Source organism: Castor canadensis, chromosome 1 (assembly GCF_047511655.1).
Source record: "Castor canadensis chromosome 1, mCasCan1.hap1v2, whole genome shotgun sequence".
NCBI classification, from domain to species: domain Eukaryota; kingdom Metazoa; phylum Chordata; class Mammalia; order Rodentia; family Castoridae; genus Castor; species Castor canadensis.
This window is the reverse complement of record NC_133386.1, coordinates 71,547,004-71,574,416: the sequence shown is the minus strand read 5'-3', so window position 1 is coordinate 71,574,416 and position 27,413 is coordinate 71,547,004. Positions and strand designations below refer to the sequence as shown.

General features: G+C 35.1%; 1 protein-coding gene across 4 annotated transcripts in view; it reads right to left on the bottom strand.

Annotated features, from left to right (window-relative positions):
• The window catches only part of Map3k7 (mitogen-activated protein kinase kinase kinase 7), a 77,501-nt gene that overhangs the window by 6,172 nt on the left and 43,916 nt on the right, over positions 1 to 27,413 (bottom strand). For 3 of the 4 annotated variants that reach the window (XM_074078044.1, XM_020182773.2, XM_074078036.1), the window contains 7 exons: positions 25,986 to 26,116; positions 25,206 to 25,335; positions 21,972 to 22,052; positions 15,447 to 15,511; positions 5,434 to 5,539; positions 1,040 to 1,101; positions 142 to 257 (listed from right to left, as the gene is read on the bottom strand). In XM_074078044.1, the coding sequence (XP_073934145.1) occupies positions 142 to 257; positions 1,040 to 1,101; positions 5,434 to 5,539; positions 15,447 to 15,511; positions 21,972 to 22,052; positions 25,206 to 25,335; positions 25,986 to 26,116 (691 nt within the window). The remainder of the gene's footprint in view (positions 1 to 141; positions 258 to 1,039; positions 1,102 to 5,433; positions 5,540 to 15,446; positions 15,512 to 21,971; positions 22,053 to 25,205; positions 25,336 to 25,985; positions 26,117 to 27,413) is intronic. The other variant, XM_020182775.2, reaches the window with a different exon arrangement.

Genomic DNA, 27,413 nt, shown 5'->3' with positions numbered 1-27,413 from the left:
TTACACAAAAAATAGTAAAAAGATGCTTAAAACTTAACATAAATCAAAGTTGTCATGTCATGTCATGTCAATGCTGTACCCTCAGTATATTTCAAATTGAAAATAATGGTGCGTTTTTATTTTTACTCATAAAAGACTTACTTTCTCTGTAACAACAATGCAATTTCTGTTTGAACTTTCATATATTCTTGTGCCATTTTACAATGCTGTTCAAACACTGCCATGGATTCTTTGGAGTTAGGGCACGGTGCAAGAGGCTGAAAATAAACCAAGAATGTTAAAACATAATAAAAAAAACCTCAGTATCTGAGAATTAAGACAGAGATGTTTTAAAGCACTAAAAGCATAATCTTTTAAAAAAAAGTATTAAACCATGTCCTAGGAAATCTCATGTTCTTTAGTCAGAGTTAACTCAGAACTTAAATTGGCACTTGCTAGTCCCAGAGAACTATGACCAGAGTACTTGAAGCCTCTGGTATGACATTTCAGTTTCCCAAACTGTATAATACTGAGATGCTCTTCATCTTGTTTCTTTTTCTCTTTCTTTTTGAGACAGAGCTGTGTTCCATAGGCTGGCCTTGAACTTGTAATCAATTCTCTTGCCTCCTAAATAGCTGGGAATGTAGGTGTATCCTACCATGTCTGACTCCCAAGAGATGTGTACAGCTCTCATACTCAGAATGAAGCACTAAAGTGAATTACTTACATTTTTCAGTCACTATGAACATAAGAACACATAACAAACTGTATTAAATAGGAATGAACGTCTATTTTACTGTACTAAAATTCAGAGTGAAAATGCTATGCTTGGCAGTCTTGAACAAAGATATGCAAGTATTTTAAGATGACTGTTAGAATAAAAACACATGACTCTGCCAATCCTAAACTCATTAACTTAACTGAAAATCTTTTCACTTGATTTTTAAGTTCAAGAAAAGCAACTGCAAGCACCAACAAATGACAGGAACACAAAGTAGCCTCCTAGATAGAACTCTTTAAGAAGAAGAAGTAAAACTTCCACTGTAAACATTATTCTTACCTGCAGTTGGTGATCCAGTGTAAGGTAAGCCATTGGGATGGAGTTATCTGACCCATTGGTATCTGGAATTCAAGCATTTTATTTACTAATTCAAGCATGTTATCATTTGGCACAATTAGTTATAAACAACAAGCAAGAAAGCATACATGAGACATAATTTTCTCCCCGAAAGTAAATAAGCTATCCAAAAAAAGTTACTGCTACTGGTGATGAATTCTAAAGGTAAAAAGTATAGGTAATTAAAATACAGTAATATTCTACAATTTAATTTGGCTGCAAACTGAATAGAACAAACTAAATACGAACACAGTCTGTTAAAGCTTATAAGGCTTTGTTAATTAATATGTGAGCTTTATATTTCAAATTCAGGTCTAACTGACCCTCTTTTTCTCATGCTCAGTTTACCATTAGGCCAGATCAACTCTGTTATTGAGTATACACAGGGAAAGAGAAAAAGCAAGCATTCTCTTCCAGTGCACTGTTTCCAATTTATACAGATCCTAATGAGAAAGCCTCATCCTGCCCCTAGTTGGAATCACTGAAGAAAATGAGAGCTGTTACTGATGACAGTATATTACACATAGGAACCATATGGAACAAAACCGAGGTTTAGAAGGAACTGTAGCTCAATCTCATGCCTCGAATAGTTGCATTGATTAATTCAAACAATCAGCCAATCTTATGGAACAGTTCGAATGTATAGCTTTTGTTTATGTTTCAAAACAAGTAAAACTGCCATAGCACTTGAAAGAATGGTATGGATAAAGGCAAGGGCAGGATAACAGTGGAGGCACTGCACTCAATTCAGTGAAAAACTAAGGACATGGAGTGGCTCAGTAACCTCCCAATTTACTGATGACTGATAATCCTGAGTTTCTGTTTTAAAATTCTGCAGTGCTGGGGATTGAACGCAGTGCTTCCCACTGAGCTGCACTCCAGCACCATAGGTTCTTTATTCAAAAAAGCCATTGACCTGGGCATGGTAGAGCATTCCTGTAATTCTGGCACTCAGAAGGCAGAAGCAGGAAGATCACAGGTTGAAGGCCAGCTTGAGTTACATAGTAAGACCCTGTCTAAAAAAACCCCAGCAAAACAAAGCCACTGAGAATGTGCATGCAAGGAATTAGTAACTACTAAAATCAGTAAACTGAATTAGACAAGATGAGGTAAAGACTAAATGAGGTAAAGCAAGAAAGAAAAGACAACTTTAAATAGGTAATTATATTTCAAAAGGAAAATATTATTTATTGATTTATTTGATGGTACTGAGTTTGAACTCAGGGCCTCATGCTTGCTAGGCAGATTCTCTACTACTTGAACCATGCCTTGAGCTCTTTTTGTGTTAGTTATTTTTCAGATTAGGTCTTGCACCTTTTGCCCAGGGTGGCCTGGACTGCAGTCCTGGTATTATAGGCATGAGCTACCACCCCTGTCCTAATCCATTTAGAGGCAGACTCACTATGTAGCTCATGCTTGCCTGGAACTCATGATGTAGCCCAGGCTGGCTTCGAACCCAATCCTCCTGCCTCAATCTCCCGAGTGGGAAAAAGTATTGTTCCTTAAATACCAGTGCCACAGGGAAAGAAAAAGAGTAGAGGTTGTTTGCACAACCTTATGGTATTCAGTCTAAAATCATACACTAATAATATAAATGCTTTCTGAAGTGCTCGATTTGCTAGTTCTCTGACCAACCTTGTCCCCAAGCCCAATCGCAGCATTTTACGCTACGATCCCATGCAATCACTACTTTCCACAAAAGTAACATTGACCAAAAATGACATCCCCTGACTAAATAGGAAAAAATTAAGTATCTTGGAAAGGTTTTCTCCATTTTACATTTCTACTCTGAGGTTCTTTCTTAAATCACTAGTACCTTAATTTGACATACATTTCATTATGTCAGCACCTGTATCTGATATATATATTTTAGAATTAAGTATCAATGTTTTACAGTACACTGGGGGTGGAAAAAAGCCCAAGCACTGTGTTAATTCAAATCACTGATGCTCTTCTACCGGAGTATTTAAAGTCCTTTACTGAATTTCATTTTTTTTCTAAAACCAAGAAACATATTTCACCTTCTCACTTGTATCTAAACCAACACTGAGCTTCCAGTTTCTAGTAGCAATAACTGGTCACAAGATAGCAAGGTTACTCCAGGGGAACTTATTTTGTTAATGTTACAATTCCAAATAAGAATGTTCTTTTCTCCTGAACTTTAGGACTCACACTGGTATGGTTACATTAGGCAAAGTTTCTTTCCTGTTCTCCCAAAGATGACATTTGTTTCCATCTCCTGTTCTTTAAGGGTGAATTCCCTTCATGTGGAACACTGCCTTCTCTCTTCTAATGTAGGAGAAAAGTGCACAAATAAGTTATGGCCATGCCAGGTCTCATTTACCTATTTTCTCTCCACTGCTAAAGTTCTCAAGCTTGTACTGTAAACTTAGTAGTCTACTATACTGCAGAGGAGTGCACTGTTAATGAGCACCATGACTCCTCATGGTTATACGGACAGGCCAATGTCTCCTATGTCTATGTTTACAAAGTACGAAGCACAGAAGAGGCCCCCTCTTTAGTGAGTCTGTGGCTCGTTCTACGAGTGCAGGCATTTCTCTTACTTGCTCCTCTGGTTATTTATGTCTTTCTTCATACCCATTACAGTGTAAATAAAAACTCAAGAGCATTCATTATCTGCTGTGATTATCAGATTGTTAATGCTCTTTAGTTTTCTTTCAACTTACACAGAAACTTCTCTTTTTAATTAAAAAATCTTATTAGCTAGGTTATTTTAACTTATTTTATACTATTTTTTCCTGAGTCAATGGGCTTTTAAAGAAAAAGATTTTACCTAACTTCCCCCTATAACTTATTCTATTGGAACAAATTATTCTATGTATGGATATATCTGAACTGAACAAAATTTAGTTGGCATTGCAACCTGGATCCAAGTAATATTTTTAGCTATTGGTATGTTGTGGTATTTTTAGATACTGGAAAAGGAAAAAAATGAGACAGGGTTTGGAAGGATAGGAGTATAGGTGAAGTGGAAACACAGCAGTACAGGAAACAGTTAAAGAACTTTGATTTTATTCCTATAAATTGATGATGTGTCACACTGCTAATTCACATGTCTAGGTTAGTCTGGGCTCAAGTTAGGAAGCTCCACTAATCTGAATAGTGGACCTCAGCAAATGCTACAGTATCAGGGAGTAATGACATTAGCATTACCTGGTGTCACCTGAACACTAATGACAAAATCTGGCGAGAGCATTTCCCTCTCCTCCATCTGGGAAAAGTCTATGATGAACTGTACACATGTGCTGAGTAGTGGTGAGCTGTGCTGGGGATGAAACTTAGGAGTTTTTGCCACCACTAAATTTAAACTTACTAAAACTAGAGAGTACACCCCTAGCTAAACATGGTTCTCTCGTATATGACATGGAGAAAAGCCACCCACTTAATTTTTTAAATTAAATTATAAACTTTACTAAACCATGCCAAGTACTTATAAATATCTGAATCATATTTTAGTTTCTGAATACAGAAAGCTGACTTTAAAATTTCAATTTAATTGCAACTATTAATAACATAGCTCATCTTATGCAAAATCTCAAATGGTTTAATTTTTCAGGGTATAAAAGGGTTATCTTTCCCTCGCTGACCTAATAAAATATAAATAAAAATTTTCATTTAATTTTTTTATTGCTGGGTATTTATTAAGGTATGTTAGGAAAAAGCTCATAGCTCTAGAGCGTATCATTTCCTGTTTGACCACAATGAAACTATTCCATCTCTATCTTCAGAGAGGTACATATTATTACTAATACTGTGACAAGTTATTTACGATGGGGAGGTTTATGACTCTAACAGGCTTTCAAAGGTTCCTAGCAGCTAAAAATAATTCAAAAGGTCAACAATCAGAAATTTTTTCTCACTAAAGGCAGAAAATATCTTGTGTCCTTCAAATAAAAGACCAAGATGAGGAGGATGACAGTTATTTTTTAGCATTCTGATTTTAGTTATTTGAAAGATAATGACTTTACTACTATCTCCCAGAAGGATGGGTCATAACAGGAAAACCACAGACTAAAGTATTAAGACTACAACGTTTAAAAACAACAACAAAAAAAGAGAACACAATATGCTTCTTAACTAGAAAGCACCCAATCTGTTTTCAAAATACATGTTTAATACCTGGTAGGGAAAAACAGAGGTCAAGGCAGTCTCTGTCATAATACTCAAAAAGACCTTTTAAAATTTATTCCTAAATAGGTAGTTTTATTGATATGAAAAGCTAAACTACTATATAATTACAAAGATTAATGGCAGTACTAAGTGGACATAACATGATGAATGAATTTCATGATGCAATGAGGAGGTAGACTAGTCACCTGTGGAATCATCAGGAGTCCATGGATGACTTCGAGTTGGCTTTTCTGACGTTGGTCCTGAGGTAGTGATCATTCTGACACTAGGACTGGATGACCTACTGCTCACCTGTAAGAAGTCACAGGAGGAACAAAACATGACTTGATTAAAGCATGACAAGAGAATATTCACATTAAAAGGCAAAAGACAGGCTTCTCTATCTATTAGTAGAGGTCCTGAAACACTCTTGAAAAAATAAAGTCTCTAAGAATACTACCTATAAATAAGTAAAATACCTCTTTAAAACTGATGAAGTTGGAAGAAAGTAAGAGAAATACTCTTGAGAGCAGAAACAAAGCAAGATTAGGAGACCAGGAAGGGCTTAAGCTTCTAGCCTGGGCATTTCAACTGAACACCAATGGCCTAGAACTTTTGTTTTGATGGCCTGGTAATATTAACAACAGATAATAGGGTCATGGGGCCTTTTTAGGATGGAACTAAGATCCCTGCATAAAGCTAAAACTCAGGGCACGGTCCATTTTCAGGGAAAGAATAAACTAGGAAAAGAAAAAAACTACCAACAAAATCAGACATCAAGCCAGGTTTGGCGGCACATCCCAGCATTTGGAAGGTGGGTGCAGAAGGATCTTGAGTTTGAGGCCAGCCTTGGTTATATAGTAAGTCCCCATTTTTAGGAGAGAGAGAAAAAAAAAAAGGCAGATAGCAAGTAAATCTGTTTTTGTAGTGGCTCTAGATGGAGGGGAGAAAATGTATCTATTGTGCATCTTTAAAATATTTCCAGAATCAATGGAAGATGCAACAAATCAGCACCACACACACACACAAGCATAAAAAATAAGAGAAAACCTACATCCTGAGTTCAACATGAGTGATAAAGAGTCAAATTCTAAAAGACAAATAGAAGATAGAAACAGCAGAAAAGATAGAATACAAGGTGAGAATCCGTAGTCCAAAGCCCTGAAATCAGAACAGCTCTGAAACCAGAAACTTTGACTGCTGACATGCCATAAGTAGAAAACACCACCTCTGACTTCATGTGACATCTTCTAATCAAAACCCAAATATACTAACACATTATATAAAGTCACCTTCAGGCTCAGTGTACAAGGTGTGTATGAAAAATAAGATGCAATAGGAATACTGACAAGCAAGAGCAGAAGTGTACACACTTAAAGATATTAAGTGCCAGAAACAGTGACTAAGTTATACAATTACCAAAAAAATAAACAAGATATAAATAACAAAAGCATGAACAATAAGAACACCAATTTAAAAAATCTCTGTATTGTTCAGGAGAGTAAAGGTTATTAATTAGGTTGGGCATTAATATTAACATTTCAAAGGTGTTTACTAAAAATAGTAAAATAAAACTCTCGAACCAGAAATAAAAACAAGATGAGGAATATATTCATTCAATTTTGGAGTATTTTTTTGGTAGTACTGGGGACTGAGTGTAGGGCCTGTGTCTTAGTTCTATTTATTCAACTTAAAAGAATTCAAGAAAGAGGGCAGGGAGGAGATAAAGGAAGTCATAAAATAAGAGGGAGCAAACTTACTAGTAAAAATAACATGTAAATGTAAGGTTAAACTCTACAGTTAAGGTATTAAAAACCGTAACAAATCTCCAAATCAGGTTGTTAGACTGAATTAAATGGTACTTATAAAAGATATATCTAATTCACAGAGATAGAAAAAAAACTGGAAAAATTAAAGGATAAAAAAAGTTAGGTAAAAGTACCCACAATAAAGTTAAGTACCTGTATTAATACCACATATTAATATGTTTTAGGTCCAAAAATTATTGGAGAAAGATAAAATAATAAGTGGTTCAATTCAGAACATAACAACTCACAATTTATATGCTATATTTCAAATAGATAAAACAAAAAAAACCAAGTCAAAACAAACTGCAAGGAGAAAGGGACACATCTGCCATTGCAGTGAGTTAATATTTGTCAATGATATAAAAGCAGACCAAAAAATAAAATGCATCCTCAGCAAGACCTGAATGCCATAAAAACAAATCTGATCTAAACATACTCAATTAGATGCCAAGTAAATGAAGAACAAGCATACTTTTCAATATCTATGGGACATTTATGAAAATGATCATGAATTAAGCTACAAAGCAAATCTCAAAAAAATACGCGTAATAAAGAACATAATGTAGTTATTTGTACTGATTTCAAAGTTAACTTTCAAAATCTTATGGTTGCATATTTAAAAATATTTCTAATTATCTCACAGGTGAAATAAAACAAGATGAAAGTCAGAAAATATTCAAACTGAAATTTAACAGGTATCATGCTAAAACTCATGAGATGCAACTAAAGAACATGGAGTGAAATATTTAATTCTAAACACTTACATGGAAAATTGTCAGAAGCACTGACAATTTACAAGATAGAGTTCTACCATAAATAGTTAAGACTAAGAACCAAGCTATAAATCTGTTCAAAAGAAAGCTAGCAAAAAATAATAATTAAAAACTGAGTGAATAAAATTTTGTGCTTAGTAAATTATAAAAAATTAAAGTAAAATGGACAAATTCCCCAAATAAATAAATTACCAAAATTTCTAAACATTATAGGAAATACCAACTATCTGGGCTTGGTACTTCCTATGATTTCTAGCAAACACTCAAGAAAAAGACTTTCCCAGCCATAAGGAAATTATTCTAAACAAGAGAAAAAGACAAAATATTTCCTGATTCATCCTGGGAGGCAGTAAAGCATAATCAATAAATAAGGATAATATAAGAAAGAAAAATTGCTCGTAAACCTCACTTATGAAAACAGAAAGTCCCTAAAAAGTCAAGAATCCTAAAAGTTGTTTTAGCAAATGGAATTTGGCAGTATAAAAGCAGTAAAAACTCATTTAAAAATTGAGCTTATTTATCAAATACAAAGGTAAATTACTCGACACTAGGAATTCTAATGCATGCACTTCATCACATTAACAGATTAAAAGTTAAAGAAAATCTTAATAGATGCTCAAGGAGCATTTGATGAAATTTAGCGCCCATTACAAACTTAAATTCCATTGAACAGGGGAGCAAATCCATAGTGGATTAAGGTACTGAACAGTTGAAACGGACTTTTATAACAGATACAAATCATAAAAATAATTTTGAAGAAAAACTGAAGAATTACTACTTTCACCTTGGGTACCTGTTGTTCCAGAAACTCCAAAAAGGCTTTCAATACCAGAAGCAAATTTAAATGTATTAAGACTGAATTTTCCAAAACCTCAGTTTCCTTCACATCAGTCTTACACAGGCACCCTGTGTACCACGGTCATCATTCTGCTCTTCTCTCCTTCCAACCCTGGAAGGCCCAACTCAGATTCTCTTCAACATATGTACACATTCTTGCTTCTGCTTTTATTCTTTGTGCACAGTCAGACCCTGTGTTTGAGGGCAAAGTGCCTAACTTCTCACTGAACACAAAATGTTCACCTACTGGTTGTTACTGCTCAATTCTGAAATTCTCACTCATGAATTCACAACTCTCTACCAGTAGGTAAAATTATCCATCCAGATTCTCTCTTTTTGTACAATGCCTTATGCCATTGTTTCCCTCTCAGCTTTTAATCATGACTCCAAATTCATTCAAGGATAATGTGTAGTGCCCAACTCATGTATGAATCCATGTAAAATTTCCATTTTGTAGGTCAAAAGCAGTCAGCTGACTGCTTTATCAGTAATCCATACAGTTCAGTTTAATACTTGGGATTCCACCTGGGTTTAAATCTTTGCTAAATTTATAGCTGTGTGAACTTACAAAATTAACTCATTATGAGCCTTGGGCTCCTTTATTTATAAAGTATGGATGAGAAACAGTAATAAGTAATAAGTTGGGCCTTAGAGATAAGACAACCCAGTCTGAGTTTCTGCTCTGCCATTTGTAAGTCGTGCAACTTTAGGTAAGTTATGTACTTCCATCACCAGGATGCAAAAATGAAATGAAATAATGTGCACTAAGTGTTCTGACAGAATAACAATGTGCACTGCATGGTAGATAATAAACTGGCAGAAAACACAAGATTAGAGTAGGAGGATCACAGTTGGAGGCCAGACCAGTCAAAAAGTTTACAAGACCCCATCTAAGCACTAATAAAAGCTGGGCACACTGGTACAGGCCTGGCATCCCAGCTACACGGGGAAGCATAGGAGGATCACAGTTCAGGCTCTTCTGGGCATAGAACAATACGCTATCTCAAAAACAGCCAGAGCAAAAAGGGCCGAGGACATGGCTCAAGTAGTAGTTTTGTAAACACAAAGCTCTTAGTTCAAACTCCAGCACTGCTAAAAAAGAAAAAAAAAAAGAATAAAAACTAAAAAAACTAGTTTGTGGTTAAATTTATGTTACTGCTTGCAATTAATTATGCAAAACATCTTATTCTATAGTAGCTATTTAAAAAACTTATTGACAAAATTCTGACGGCTATAAAAACTCTCTAACTTTTTTTTTTTCATTTTTCTTTTATTATTCATATGTGCATACAAGGCTTGGTTTATTTCTCCCCCCTGCCCCCACCCCCTCCCTTACCACCCACTCCACCCCCTCCCGCTCCCCCCCTCAATACCCAGCAGAAACTATTTTGCCCTTATTTCTAATTTTGTTGTAGAGAGAGTATAAGCAATAATAGGAAGGAACAAGGGGTTTTGCTGGTTGAGATAAGGATAGCTATACAGGGCATTGACTCACATTGATTTCCTGTGCATGGGTGTTACCTTCTAGGTTGATTCTTTTTAATCTAACCTTTTCTCTAGTTCCTGGTCCCCTTTTCCTATTGGCCTCAGTTGAAACTCTCTAACTTTTAAAATTCATTTAAGTTGTTCTTATCTTTGAGAAATTTATAATTCCTTTCTTCTATTCCCATACAAGCTGCAAGGTTTAAGAAAGGTAAATCAACTTGACTTACCACAAGTATTGGCTATGAAAGTGGCAATGGGAATACAGAAATGCCACACAGCAATGTAACATAGCAAAAGAATACTAAGCCAAAGTTAAACTACAGGGGCAAATTACCGTTAGCAGACATGAACCAGAATTGGCCTTTGACCAGAATTTAATTTATAAGAAGGAATAAGGAGTTATTTTACAGATGAAAATAAAATTAGCCTCTTATGTCTTACCTGAAAGACTGGGAAAATATTTTCATTAATTCAAGAACTGATATTTAAAAGCAATCTAAAACCCTCAGAAATCTTGGTTGCTAAAATCATATAAGCACAAAACAGATTAAATGCTGATTTATAGTAAGAATTCAGTAATATAAACATTTCAAAGATATATGTAAGAGGTAATGAGGATTTACATGGATACTTTTTCCATCAGAGTAGTCACAGGTAGCTCAATCAAATCTATTCATTACAGTGTTATTAAAACACTCTAATCCAAAGGTACAGGCTCAGTCTAATTATGACTCCATTACAGCTCTTTACAAGGAAATTTTAGAATTTGATTGTTCTTATATGGTCTTGAAATTCTCCAGTAAAAACGTTATTATGAACTAAGAATTATTTAAAACTATTACATTAATTTTCTGATTTAGAGTTTTAACTGAAAGTTTATTTACACTGAAGGATACTGACTGAAAATGGACAAAAGTAGTATAATGTATATCCTTTAAGTAAATAATTACAACGCATAATATTTCTCTTCATATGCCTCAAAAGGCATTCAAACCAAGCACTTTTCATCACCTGCGACACAGGTGTCCTCATGATATAGAAAGAACAAAATGGCAATGAATTTAACTTGCTTCCAGGCGCCATTTTCATTTTACTTCTGGATAGTAACTACACTTTGTTGAGAACATGCAAGTTAGTACCAGGAGTTCTTGGAGGCACAATGGGGGATGTGGGCAAATAATAAGGATCAGCATCTGCTGTGGTAAGAAACCCAACGGTTGGGTGACATAGTCCCTATCTGTAGATAAAGAAGCTCAGGAAAATTAAGGTGCTGGCCCAAAGTCAAATATTTGACCAGTAAAAGTATATTCTAAAGTTCACATAGAAATGCAGTGTGTTTAGTGCTTTGTATAATCATAATTGTATCATCATGGAGTTGTGATTTTCACTGACTGCAGTCCATCTAGGAACAATCTTGAATACAGATCTATAGTGGACACAATTCCAAAAGGGATATGTAGGCATACTCGGCAACATGTATTTAAATGAAACATAGAAAGGCTTACCTGTATGTATAAAAAATAAACTTGTACAGTCATCTGCATGCTTTTATTATAATACCATTATTTATTATGGGTTAGCCTTGCTCAAGGATATATACAGCTAAAACCTATCATTGAAAACTATTTAAATAATGATGACATGACTATCACAAACCAAAATGTGACATTTACTAGGATTAACACATGTTATATCTAGTTCTCTATGCAAGACAGAATGAAAGTGTGTATAGAGGTTTTGTGTTGTGGAATCAGATTTAGATTAAAAAAACTGGTTTATAACAAGTCACTGGAAGTTTGAGGGAGGATAAGAAACTTAGGTCAAGGTTGTCTAATCATCAGTTTACCCACCTGCAAATGAATAAATAAAAAGAACCCACTTTATAGGGTTAAGATTTAGATGATGTATATTAAGGGTCTGCCAGGTATAGTCACTTGTGCATGAAAGCAATGCTAGGAATCTCTCTGTATAGTTATCTCAACTAGCAAAAACGCTTTGTCTTTCTTATTATTGCTTATGTCTTCTCTTCATCAAAATTGGAGAAAAGGCAGAACAGGTTCTGCCTGGAAGTGAGGGGGGTGAGGGGAAGAGGAAGGAGGTAAGGGGACAGGGGGAGAAATGGCCCAAACAATGTATGCACATATGAATAAATGAGTAAAGAAAAAAATAAAGTCAGTATAATAAACAGCAGCTGTTATTATGATAGTTCACTAAGAGATAAAGAGAACTAAACAGGTTAAGTTTGATCTGCCTAAAAAGCTCCCTGGGGACTGGGGACTGTCAGTGATCACCAGACAGAGACCACCAGGAACACATCTGTAATGGAAAGGGTTGGGTTTAATATTTGTTGCTGTGAAGAACACTCTCCATGGGGTACCATAGGGTGTCTCAGTAAGACGGTTTTAGAAATAAACTATTATAGAATTAGGCATTGTTGAGTGATTTTTGGGAGGATATAAAGAAGCAGAGGCTCCCTTCTTTTTTTTGGCAGTACTAGGATTTGAACTCAAGGCTTCAAGGGTATTAGGCAGACGCTCCACCACTTGGGAGCACTCTGCCGGTAGGGGTGGCTCACTTTAGATTGGCTGCTGTCAACAGCAAGGACAAAGCTATAAAGAAGGCAATTGGTAAAGAAGTAGTAGGCACTCATATTGAGGAGGAGAAGGGACATTTTTCATTTTGTGGTGGCAATGACCTTACTTTTGTCTGTGTTTTGACAATGTTATAAAGTGGACTCGTTTTGTCTATTTTCCATGGTCTCAGCATAACCTCATTTGATACTGGTGTTCTGGGACATGATGCAGGACAATAATGTAGCTGTGCTTAGCAAGCAAGGCCAGCTTTAACAACATGGAGCCTCAGTGTCAGATCAGCTCCTGGGTGTCTGGGGTTGCTTTTTTTCTTTCTCAAACCCTGTAAGAGGCCAGATACATTATGAGTGTGCAAGTACACTCATCCCAGTCCTCTATGAGAGATAATGTTAAGCTTTATCAGTAAGTTTTTTCTTCTCTTCTGATGATTGTATTGGTGGGATAGATTCTTTTCTTCAGGCTTTATCAATTTCCATAGTCAGAAAAAACAGAAGCAAAAATAAAAACAGCAGCAGAGAACTCTGAGCATCTGCCCAATCACTACCTCACCAGATTTCAGAAAGAATTACACATGAATTTTTAGGAATTCATGTTGTGAATACTTTTCTCTTCAAAGATACATATTACCTTCATGAGTAATTAAGCAGATTTAATATAATGGTCATTTATCATAGTTTTCATAGTACATTAAGATCACTGCTTGTTATTTTCATCCTAAACCGAACACTGGGCACTTTAAGGTAATACTTAAATTGACTAGATCAATTTTAAACACCAGCTGTACAATGGTTATATATCAACTTTTTAAAGCAGGTGTTACTATCACATCAAACTCTCTCTCATCCCAACTCTTCTGGAATAGTCTACAACAATTCATATAAATGACTGTCCTACAACCATAGTCTGCCTCAGTTCCTATGCTTTACTATCTGAAGGTATTATAAATTAAAGAGTTAGGAACCACAATTCCAAGTTAAACAGGACTTTGAGGAAAGAAGTGAGGATTACTATAGGGATATCAGTCCTGAATTACAGCAACACCTTTGTTCTAGAGTTCAGAGAAAACCATTCATAGTGGCAGCCATTCCTGATGTGTCTTAAGAGCAAGGTTCTCATTCCTAGTCGAAGGTAGAACACTTGGCTAGAGGTTCTCAAAACTGGAGTATCAATGGCAATAGTAAACAGAGCTTAAAAGGCTAAGCTCCATGTCTCTACAGAATCAAAGCAAATACCAGATGTCAAACTATGTGTTAATAAATGGATGTACTAAAGCCTTTAAGTACTTGTAGGGGAGAAAAAGGGGAAATGTCAGTAAAGTTTTGAGGTCTCACAAAAACAGATACACTGAAAAAAAAAAGCTACTGAATAAATGAGATAAAGATTTAGAATCACTAATATGAAAGATCTAATAAATTAATGTATGCCTATATCTCTATATTTTAAGAACAGATGTGTACACATGTACATAGGCTTTATGAGTTATGTAACAAAATATTTCCAGATAATAAATGAAAATCAATGACACTTATCACTTAAATTTTTAAGTGACTTTTGTTAGTTAAGTTAGTTAAGTTGATGGCTGTAAAGAGTTTTCAAGGAGGGGAAGAGAGGGGGCGGGGGTAAGGGGGGAGAAATGACCCAAACATTGTATGCACATATGAATAAAATAAAAATAATAAAAAAAAGTTTTCAAATTTTTATAACTACAACGAATCTCTAAAACAAAGTATTTTATAAAAATGAAATAATAAAAGAACTCTATAGGATATAGACTAAGTAACATATACTATCAATACTAACACAAATTAAATCACATTGTTTATATATAATGCTAAAATTTGGGGCAAAAATGGACCATGATGTGATAATTATATTATTTCAGGGGCATGCTATACTTATAAAATTTATTTTAGCACAATTGAAAACAAAATAACAACATAACACCTCATAATCAGCCTTCACTCCTTTTATAGAACATGGTAAAATTACATATGTCAAGTGTATTAATTTGAATAACAGAAAAAACAATGACTAAGCTACTTTTATATATTAGGTGGTTAGAACTCTGTACTAGATTCAGTAATGGCTTAAGTTACAGCACTGCCTGGACTATCTACAAAGAAGCAATGACAAAGTGACAGTGAGAGTTTAGCAGAGCATTCAGAAATGTAAGGAATAAAAACCTTAACAACTGATGTAGAACACTTTTTTGAGTTTATCCACCTGCTTAGTAAATATGTTTTTAAAAATAAAAATCCAGTGGATATGCCAAATTAAAAGATTAAAAAATTAAGAGTTCTCTAGGTATGTCAATGCTTCATGTGACTGCCCCCCCCCCCAGAGGAGTGGCATCTAATTACTTATTCTCCTTGTTAGTAAAAAGGAGATAACACTAATGGTGCACTTTATAGGACAGTGATAATGACAATTACAAAATCGAATAGTTCTTCATTAAAACACATATGAAAACCACAACATATAGAGTACTACTGAATAATTTACTTTGCCATGCAGTTTAAACTTACTTTCATCAATTACCTCCGAAGTTAAATAGTAATATCTATGCTTTTTTTTCCCCTTAAATATTTAAGTTCAGTGTCAGTGATCTTTACCATATTTTTAGGTCAACTTATAAAACTAATTGTGTAGAATATATTATAGTTTGCTCTTGATTTCTGCCTATCTTTTTTCTTTGAAGACAGAAAATGTGAATGTTAAGTCTTACCTGACCAGGTTCTGTTCCAGTAACAGTCAAGTCTTGTATGGATCTACGTCTTGGCTGTCCGTTTCCTTTAAGAAAATAAAAGTAAAACACTGAAATGTATTTAAAGAGGTAATAAAGGTGTAACTGCTACAACAGAAGTTGCAATTTGTTGCTTCTTGGATCTATGGAAAATGTTTGTTTGTGGGAAAAAGAATGGGTGAGTTGAAAGAGAGAGAGAAGTGGGGGAGGGAGGGAGGGAGAGAGAGAGAGAGAGAGAGAGAGAGAGAGAGAGAGAACATACTTCAGTGTTTTAACTCAAAAGCTGCTGGTGTACAATGGAGCATGTCCTAATTTAATAACATTCCTACCACATGAATAGCTGCGGAACTCTCTTCTACCATCTTCTGTCATGTGTTTAAATAGATGAATGCTTGGGGGCTGGGGCTGATGATGGAATCTATTTCAAGGGCCTTACGTTACAGTTTTTCAGCAAAACAGCTAGGAGGTTGTCAGACAACTGACTTTAACTAGCAGGAGAACCTCCTTTCGGGATCTAAGAGGATGGTTAGGTTTAAATTTATTCTACCGAGTCACATTTAATCTCACTAGTCTTTGTCAAAATCCAGTAATTCATTATTTGTGACTAACAACTTAATTTTCCTTCTGGAGATGAATGACTTCCATTCCATTCTCAAATATGCAGCTTGCTGAAACTGTCTCACATATGCCCTGTTTTAGGAACTTCTATGCTAACCATAATTTTAAAATTTAATTTAATAAAAAAGAGTCCTACAAATTTAAGTCTTCAGCAAAACAATGAATTAAGCAATAACTTCACTCAGCACCTTTATTTTGGAATAGGGTTGTTTATACAGTATCATCTAAGATGACAGATCAGCTGTTTAAAAGGAAACACTAAAATACTACAAGTGACAGCTGACACAATACTCAAAATTCTTTTGACTCTGAAAGCTGGATTATGCAATTTCTCATCTAGTGATCAGCACTCAGAACATGCACTCTAATAGTTGTGGCCCAATGAGCAGATAATTCATTTAAAAAATTTTATATTTTTATGATCCTGGATATAAAAAAATCTTATCTTAAAATACTCAATATAATTTAGCATCTTAATCCATGTGATCTCATTACTGTTTTGCACAGAAACTAAATGGACCTTAAATAGAGTAAAAATGTTTATTGGAATAATACATGTAGCGAATATAAAAACTCAAATTCACAGCTACTCTTGAAACTATAAGTCATCATCACTGTTTTCCACTTTAGGCTATGTTGTAGATTTCTTTGCATCATTTGAATTCAAATTTACTTCAAATTTCAATTTATTCCAAAAAATTCCAACATTGCATTACAAATTAATACAATAAACTTTGCCCTTACTGAATCAGACACACAAAGATATTTTTATGAATACTTTTAATGATTCCCATTTCCAAAGGACAAAAAGGATACCCCTTACTATGACTGATAAGCAATTTTAGTACATTTCATTCAACACACTCATTCTAAAATTAGCATAGATGAGACAGGCTTGCAAAAGTGTCTGGAATTTTCTTTACAGATCGGCAACATTTGTGAATCTGAGGAACCTCCCAGCACATGTGTCTGTAAGCCATTACATCACCATCACAATAACAACAAAAATGAATTCAAGTCTAGATGGGGGGTGGGGGAGGTAGAAGAAAATGGGAGTAAAAACCTTTAAGGAAGTAGGGTAAAGAAGAGCTGACAGTTAACAAATGCCATAAAATGAGAAATCTTCAAGCTATAGAATGAGTCAAAGCAAGCAATATTAAGCAATGCATTTTGATTAGCATAACCGTGGCAGAAACCATCTGGCAAATAGTTCAGACAAAGCAAAAGAGGATTGCAATCAACAAATACTTGTTGCTCCAATATTAAGTTTAAAAGTCATAATTTAGAAATATGGATGTAAAATGAACCAGTCTCCTATTATTGCAAATGAAAATTATTGGGTGTGTTCTCAGAAAATTTGGGTTGTGATTTTTTTGCAAATGAGTTGTTAATTTGCATTTTTATGGTTCTTTGATATGTGTATACCTGTATTACACACAATAGTATAAACAGAAAAGTAGAACTGAGGGCAACATGGTAGAAATAGATGCTGGATCAAGGAATCTAAAGCCTGCAAATAATGTCCTGAATATTTCATTCTGCAATGAATTCTAACTTTCATGACTTTACAATAAAGAAAATTACATTTTAAAAGAATAATCCTAAGTATGAACAACTGAAGGAATACATCACATTGCCAGTCCATGCTATATACCTTCTTCATCCCCCAATATAGAAAGGGAATAAGAATAGCAACTTATACATCAATTCATTTATTTTTAAGGTAATGTCACAAAGACAGAATCCACCTTTTCAAAGAAGCTGCTCTTTTAAGTACAACTGATTTCCTAAGCAAGTATTTGAAAGTCATCACAAAGTACATCCATGCTGGTTTAAGTTCCAGACAGTCCATTCCTATGGTTCACAGCTTTCCTTACCTTAACTATTCAATTTTCAAAGTTCCTAAAGACGCTCTTTTTCTCTGGAGACTTTTCTTATCCAAACTGTTAGAAAATTTAAGATTTGTAAGTTGTGAATATTAAAAAATGTAGGAAGGACACTGTTCCCATGCGTAAACTATAACTAAAACTTTTTGCAGCACTATGGACTGCAGTATCAAATTATTGCTTAATGATATGATGAAGATATAATTTTAAAATTTGTTCCATTTAGGCTGCCACAATTCCATATTCTTTTACTAATTTTGACAAAATCTGCCACTTCTTTTAGAAAGGGAAACTTCCAGGTAGGTTTTAAAAATTCTATCAAAGAAAAGCAGTGACTACTTACTGATCAGTTTACCTTGTCATAAACCAGCTGTATTAGGTTAGAGTTTGCTTTTTAGATTACAAATAGTGATCTTGATAGTTCACAATATGGTGCAGACATTCTATAAATATTCATTGTTAAGGTTAATTTCCCATTTAATTAGCCATAAATTTAAAATTTTACTGGACACTGACTGAAAAGGATTATGTGTTATAATTCAAGTTTTAATGGAAAACATTTAGGAAGGCCCATTACCTTCTCTCAGAACCCATTCCAATTTATTAAAGTGTTCAATAAACAAATGTATTGGAAAATTACAGTACAAATAGTCTAAATCCCGGACAAGAAACTTTTATATTTACATTGACTTTGCTTAGGTAGCACACTGCCAGCAGTTGGCAAAACCTTTTCCACAAATGAAAGAGTTAGCAAAAGGTCATACATACTTTTATTGGTAATGTGCTGTGTGATGCTTGATAATAAGGACCCAGATTGATCTATAGCTCTCTTTTTAAGGGCAGGTAGACAGTGGAAAGTAGAGAAAGGAGGGTTATCTTACAAAAATCTGTCAGTACTTTAGTGCCAGAAATGGAGAAAAAGTATTTAAACACTGTATAGGCTGATCCACTGACAGCCTGAAGGATTAAAGGTCAATTTCTCCATGACCTAAGAGACTATCTTATTGAAGAATATTACTGGTAGTCATAACTTGCTTTAATTCCCTCATTGGAATGAGGGCATTAATATATAATATTTTTGAAGAGCAAGTAAAAATAAGATTGGAAGATTAGTCTTTACATTATTTACCAATATCTGTATGCGGCATTTTACCTGCCTAGTCATTATAATAATGTATATGTAAAACCTATTTGTGATGCTTGCAGGAGTGCCCTTATTAAGGGAGGGCAATCATTCCAACAAGTACATTGGACTCAGTATAATGCACCTGGCCAAAGGGAAGTATTATTAAACCTACTGATTTGTAATAGATTTTAATATAATCCATATTTAATAAATACTTACAACTGGGTGCCAGTGCTAATCAACAACAGTTTAAATGTATCATTTATTATCTATACCATAGAACCTGTGGGAAGTCCTCTTAAAGGGAAAAAATTTTAGAAGTATTAAAATTTGGGAAATCAAAATGCCATGTAGGAAACTCAAAGTATAGCTCATTGGGTGGGCTATATTTTTATATTTAATTTTAAAATACAACCTAGGGACACATTAATGTCTGACTTTTATGTCCTTAAGTTTTAATCTCAGCTTCTATATACTTTTTGTTAAAGAAAGTGAAACTGATTAGATTAATATATGGCTATCTGGGGGAAAACCCAACAAAAATATTTAATAAAATTTATTACTGAACAATATTTTTATTCAAACAGTACTGATGCTCCTGCAACGTACAGAAGAATTAAGGTTTTCTGATTCCATAAGGACCCAAGGTCAAGGTGTTTCTGAGTGAAGAACTCTCCCTAACGTGAACGCTAAGGAGAAGCAAGGCTGAATTACTCTATGCTGTGTGACTTTAAACAAGAAAAGAAAATAGAAGTGATTTGGAGTCAGAAGATCTAGGTTGGAATCCTACTGTGTGGTTCTGAGAAAAACAGTCAGCATCATCAGATCTAAATTTATCATCTGTGAAATGGCTTTAATCTCATCTCATAACCTAGCTACAGTTGCAATGAAGATCAATTAACATGATGTACTTTAAACTACTTTGTAGTTCACAAAGAGCATCTAGCTACATTGACTTAGCTTCAGCACTATTAACCTTTGGATTAGATAATTCTTTGTTGTGGGGGTTTGCCTGGTACGCTGTAGTAAGCATCTCTCTTCTTTGCTTACTACATTCCACTAGCTCCTGCCAGCTATATGTTATTATCCTTTCCCCTTGTGTCCTTTCCCCATTATTTAGTACAGTATTGGGTATATTGCCTTAAGTATTTGCTTACCCATAACACCTACACTAAAGTTGTACTAAATTTTCCTTATTCTCTCAAACATTTAAAATAATCACAGCTCAGCAATATATAAGTTTAAATGTTGCCACTTCTTAGTCACAGTATTAGTCACTCATACCTATCAGTATGGAAGTAAAATGATCACAAATACTTCATTGATTTCTAAAGCAGCTCTTTCTCAATAAATCAAAATAACTATGCGAGTGAGAAACGAGTTAATGCTATTCTTTGATCAGGAATGGTAACAATGTTGTAAAATTGGATGCAACTTTGAAAAGGAGAGAAAAATGCATACAAAATAGTTTTAGATTGATAAAATGGCCTACAAAATTGTATCATTTATATTTTTGTACCCTAGTTCCTAGCTACTGGAGATGTTCGATAGTGCTTTGCTCATTTACTTAATAAACACCTATTTATTAAACATTATGGTCAATACATGATGCAATGAGCCAGCTACTAATGACATAATCATTCATAATTAGCAAAGACATAGTCTCTACCCTAATGGCTTTTAAGTTTAGTACAGGAAGAAAATAATCATAAGGTATTCAACTATGGTGTAAACCCTATGCTAAAGAAGCACAACTGCAGGCCAAGAATAGAGTGCTTAAGAATTCATCCAAATCATACATATAAATGTGTGGAAAATACTATCTCCTTATCAAAATTTTTGGGAGAAGGAAAACCTACAGCAGGGGGATAAATGATAATTTTGATAAAAATTAACATACAGTGACCAATAGTGAAGTTTGATATATCATTTCAAGTTCACCTAAAAATGGTGATTTTTATTCTCCTATGAAATGATCACCACTAGAAATAAAAGCAGTTTTATGAACTGAGACACTGAAGTACTATGTGAATTTGGTATAAAAACCCTAATTTGTGAGATCTTCCTGATAATATGTGGAGGAACCAGAATTCATCATTTGTTTTACATAATTTTTATTTTTGATAAGATACCCTGCAAAACAGCAAGTCTCATTTAGTTTTACTTTTTTTCTGTTTTCTAGGTTAAGACAAAATGATATTTAGCAACTCTCTTCTTTCATATTTACTTGCTACCAACAGAAAGAGGATGGGACAGAGAGCCTAGAGGGAGCCCCTAAAGCATAACTGAGGAAAGAAAGGTGCCTAGGACAACCAAAAAATTTCAAATAGTAATTTCCTCCTTTTGCTAGGTGCAAAAATGGTCTGGATTTAGGCTCATGGGTCCACTTCCAAGATTAGAGGAAGTTGGTAGAATTCTGAGTTGGTGTTCTGCCTTCTGTGAAAAAGGTTTACTTTCAGCTGGCTGCTGGTGGCTCATGACTGTAATCCTAGATACTGAGGAGGCAGAGATCAGGAGGATCATGGCTCGTAGCCAGCCCCGGCAAATAAATTTGAGAGACCCTATATTGAAAATACCTAACACAAAAAGGGCCAGCGGAGTGGCTCAAGGTGTAGGCCCTGAGTTCAAGCCCTGATGCCACTAAAAAAAAAAAGGTTTACTTTCCTATTTCATCCTTACCACTAGAGATCTGAGGTTATCTTTTCAAGTCCATTTTATTATAAATGTATACAGTTTTCAATCTGTCTCCCTAATTACTGCATGCAAGGTATCTATTTTCATGTTGTATAAAAATTGGAGCAAGAAGCATTTTAAAAGTACCAGGGATCATTATTCCGGTTCCCCAGCTATTAGACCAACTCAAGTGGTCTATGATACCTGATATGACGATCTCAGGGACATCCAGAATGTTGCCAAATGAAGCGGTTTTACGGTGGCCCCGTTTAGGCTTGGAATAGGCTGCAAAAACACATATATACAGTATACATGCAAACAACCACAAATAGTAACACAGAAAACAACTAACTACAAAAACAGAACAGTTTTCAAATAGTTATGTTAATAACTATTCATGCAGAAGGGCATGCAGAACTATCTAACTTTTCATTCATGCTTAGAAAAGGCATGATTAAACAGCAAACAACTAACAGTACAAGAAGTTTTACACATCGACTTTAATTAGCAGAAAAAAAAAAAGACAGACGAAGCTGCAGGGTAATGAGGAAGCTGAATTTCCAACGTGTTCACAGAAACAATCTACCTAAGTGAAACCAATGATATGAGATGAGGGCAGGGGAAGGAAGGGGGGAAGGAAGAGGAGTTAATAAGCTGCCATATTTGTTTCACACAAACATAGGAATATATTTCAAAGTTAGGTATTGCTTGGAGTGTTCTATAAAGTAAAATTCAGTGAGTAAACAAGTTATTGAATCAAAATACAAAATGCGTATGATTTCCTAGGTATAAGTACTTATACATAATATTTCTAATAAACTGGATATTTACTAAGGCTTTCAGTTTATGGTTCACTAAGGCTAAACACAAAGGCTGCAAAAATTTAGAGTATAATCTTTCAAAGTAAGACAACTCATTTAAAAATTCAAATAAATTCCAAGAACATACAATAGCATTTATCCTACATTTAGGTAGAGAGGAAAAGGTAATTGTGTGTGTGGTATCATTTTTAAAAGAATAAGTACAAGACAGTTATGTATAAATTTATTTATTTTTGTGGTACTACAGTTTGAACTCAGGGCCTTGCACTGTTAGGCAGGTGCTCTACTACTTGAGCTGTGTCACCCCCCAAATCCTTTTTGTTTTGGGTATTTTTTGAATAGGGTCTTATGTTTATGCCAGCCAGGACCTGAATCCTCCTATTTACACTTTCCGTGTAGCTGGGATGACAGTTGCACAGGACCATGTCCAGCTTTTTATTGGTTGAGATTCTGTCTCCTGAGCTTTTTTTGTTTAGGCTGGCTTTGAACCAAGATCCTCCTGATCTCCCTGGTAGCTAAGGCCAGGATTGCAGGTATGAGTCACCGTGTATTTGACTGGAAAAATAATACAAGCAAAACCATAAAACTATTATCATAATACTGCTTTTCATTTTAGGGTAGAGTCAGTATTTAGTGAGTATTGAATGACTTCCCTGAAGTGAAAAAGGTTCTCCAAAGTGTGGGTGTATGTCTCTGTAAGCAGGTTTCACCAACCTCACTTCACAGAAATACTTGTGACTCATGGCTATGAGAGGGCTTGGGAACGGCTGGTGACCTCTACTCAACTTGATTCCTTCTGCAGACCCATTTGTGGCAGAGACTGCAGTTCCTTGTCAATCTCTATTCTTTCCTTCATTTTAGCAACAGAACTCTGCTTTACTTAGAACAGCAATAGTACCAGATGAATAAGAGAATGAAGAGAGCCCTTCTTTTGGAGCTCTGTGTAGTCAGATGACCACATTACTCTGGCCAAAGACTTGTATGGGGAAGTTGTTAGGGAAAACTCCTTCAAAGAGCTTGACTGCCCTTTCACTTTTCCCCTATTTCCTCCTTCCTTGAATATGGAGAGATGACTGGAACTATAATTGCCATTTTGGGCCACAGGTAACCTTAAGGATAGAAGCTACATGATATGGATTGTGACATGGAGAGACACAGGAGACGAGCTGCCTGATGATGGAGCCTACCTCTAGATTTGTTCATGTGTGAAAAACAAAGCTCATGTTATAATTGTTTTGGATATTCTGTTCTAGTCAATGGATTTTAGTGTTAGCTAATAAAGTTGAAGTATAGCATGATGGTCCACATTTTTTTTTTTTTTTGAACTGAGTTTGAACTCAGGGCCTTGAACTTGCTAGGTAGGTCCTCTACCACTTGAGCCACAGTCCTAGCCCTTTTTTGCTTTAGTTATTTTTCAGGTAGGGTCTTGCTTGAGTGTTTGCCTCAAGAGGGTGCAGCCTCAGACTGTGATCCTCCTGCATAGTTGGGACCATAGATATGTCCACTATGCCTGGCTTAATTGATTGAGATGGGGTCTCACTAAGCTAACTTTTTGTCTGGATTAGCCTTGAACTACAAACCTCCTGATTTCCATCTCCAAAGTAGCCAGGATTAAGGCGTGAGCCACCACACCCATCTTGGACTACTTCTTTATGAAAAGCACTCCACATACAATGAGAATATTCCACTTAGAAAAAAAAAAGACCTAAAGAAAAAAAATCTGGTTAGATAAGTTTAAAAATATATCAGTAAAAACACATGGAAACATACATTTATACAAACAGTTAAAAGACGAGGGAAATACACAAAAATGTTAAGTGTTTATCTCAGAGTAAGGTAGTTATGTAAGGTTTTTTTTGGGGGGGGCGGCTTATTTACACTTTCACATTCTTCACAACAAAATTGTGTAAAAGTAAACTATAAAAGTAATTATAAATATTAGCTCCCCTCCACCCTGCAGAATATCAGAAAAATTAAAACCAGAAACAAAACCCAAACCAAGCCAGTATTAACCAAATAAAGCCTGGTTTAGAAAGGGTTGTCAGCTGACTTAGGTAAAAAACATGTCACTGTGTTTGTGTTGACCAGTTCTTCCATGATCAGCAATTCTGAGAACTAATGAAGTGGAGTTTAAATACTAACTTTCAAGAGCCAATAAAATTATTAGTTTTTTATTTTACAACTGAATTAACCACAATCAGCTCAGCTATCTGGAAGGAAGGAGGAGCAGACAGTAAGGCTGAATCATTTGGATCTGGAGTATATTTTTCTGCTGACTTAAAAAATATATATATATTATTGCTATTATTTGAGTTCAGCACAAAAACCTAAAACACTCAAAATCTCTGTAAATATTCTGGTTTTCACTACATTTCAAAATTTGATTTAAAAAAATCTATAATTAGGAATATATACTTTAGAATCCAAGAAATTTTTCATCATACTTTCCTTATTTAGAATTTGAGATAAATGCATAAATTATTGTTGGAAGTTTACTTCCTACATAAAAAAAAAAAGATACAAAAGACTTTGACATCCCCTTAAAATAATTCAACTACCATGCCCCAAAGAATTATATACATTTTTACTCTTTTTCAGACTTGTAGGTCCTTTTTACCTGTGGTCGCAGCGATCCTAGCTTCTATTTCAGACATGTCAGCACTCATCCTCTTGCCCTCAGAAGTTGGGGGCAAGCTCTCCACGCTGCTCCCACGAGAGGCTCCCAAACTTAAACGTCCAGATTCACTCTGTCAAAATTATAGGTCAATCTGAATTACTGAAGTTCTTTAGACTTAGAAATCCTGGGCAGCCTAGAAGGAGGAAAATGCCAAGTGGGATTCTTATGGATCCTGTACTGCTCTGCAAAAGGGAAGTTTGCAGGGAGAGGGAGCTAAGGGGAAGGGAGAGTAAGCTTAGCTATGACTTCATGAAAGGGTAGTCGCTAGAGTTGGGAGGTAAGTGCTCCAATTAGTTAAGCTAAATCTAAATGCCTTGAGCAAGATGAACAGAATCATTCCTTAAAATATTTTTAAACCAACAATGACAACATAATAAATCTGAACAGGATTAAGTGATATTTAGGACAACTCTTCTGAGTAGCTGTCAAAATATATCCATTTTACATTTTTAACCATCAACCATTAAAGTTGGGGATCATAACAGGGAGTAGGAGAATTGGGTAAGGCAGCAATCATTAGAAGAAAAAACTTGTTTTGTAATAAATTATAAAGAGAATCTTATTTTATGTCTCCATCCTTGAAGCTCATTTATCTCCTTTAGGAAGAAGATTCATGATTTATACAATAGACGATGGCAAATAATTATTTTCAGCTAAAGTTTACTGTTATGGGTACTAGTAAGGTAACCACACAATCCTACTTTTAATAACATCACAAACCTGTTGCTTTGCCTGATTTTTCAACAGTTTTGATTCTAAGCGTTTTATAGTGTCATTTGTAGCAGGAACTTGCTCCATATTAGTGTCACTTTTATTACTGGTATTTGTAGAAGCAATGTCCATGAATGAGCCTAGGAAAGCCAAAACATTTATGAATACAGGTTGAGAATAATACAAATGCCTCATTTAATAAAATGTAACTTAATAGACATAAAATGAGAGTTTTCACCCTAATGAAGACACCCAAAAAAGTCCATTTGAAATGAAACTTACAGATAGTACAAAAAAGGAACCAAATAATCTTCTAAAGTGTCAAGAATAACTTACAGTTTTAACCTGAGCTACTAGAAAAACTGAGGGCTACTAGTTGAAATGGGAAAGACTAGAGAATTAATGAGTTTGAAGGAAGTACCAGGAACTCAGTTTGAAAATGTTGAGTTTGAACTCCTAATGGATATCAAGCAAGTTTCTGGATATATGAGTATAGAGTTCAGGTACAGGATGAAGAAAAAAAAAAATCAGCAAATTGATGATATGAAGTCTAATACTGGAAGTAGTTACCAAGAAATGGACATAGATGAATATGTGAAGAACCCAAATGTCTAAGCCCTTGGCACTCTAATGTTTTTAGGTTGAGGACATGAGGAATAATCAGTAAGGAAAAGTGAGAACAAGCTATGGGTGTGGCTCAGTGGTAGAGTGCTTGCCTAGCATGTGCAAAGCCCTGTGTTTGATTTCTAGCACTGAGAGGGAGAGAGGGAGGGATGGAAGGACGGAGAGAGAGTCTGAGTGGAGTTGGTGCAAGAGAGAATGGGGAGAGAAACAAATGCAAATATAGACCATATTGCTCTGGGAACGATCTTAGAAGACAGGCTAAAATTGGTGATGTAGGAGACAGAAAATTACTGGGAAGGGCAGATGGGGTATAATGTACAAGTAGAAAGGCTTATGGCTAGAAGCATGGGTAGTTAAGCTATAATAGTGGGAAAAACAGAGCAGATGAGCATAGATAGAGGCAGGTAGGTAGAATAGTGGGGGAACTTGTGGATATTGTCTTCTGCTTACTCTATTTCCAAAAAGGAAACGGCAAACAAGGTCAGCTGAGAGAGAGGCATAGAGAGGTGCTTCAAGTTTGAGGAAAGAGACTAAAGTATAAGATTAAAGTAATCTAAGAGAGATTAATTGTACTAAAATATAACACAATTATCAAGCAGCACTAAACATACATTCAAGGACAGTCAAGGCGGGGGAGGGAAGTGGTAGCACAAACAATGTATGCACATGTAAGTAAATGTAAAATGATAAAATCAAAGGAGAAAAGTCACATTCAGCTGCACTGGTATAGTCAAGGAAGTCTGAGAAAGGGGCTAGACAGGTGAGTATTATTCCAAGGGTTTATAACAGCTGACCAGCATTAAATGGAGGGAT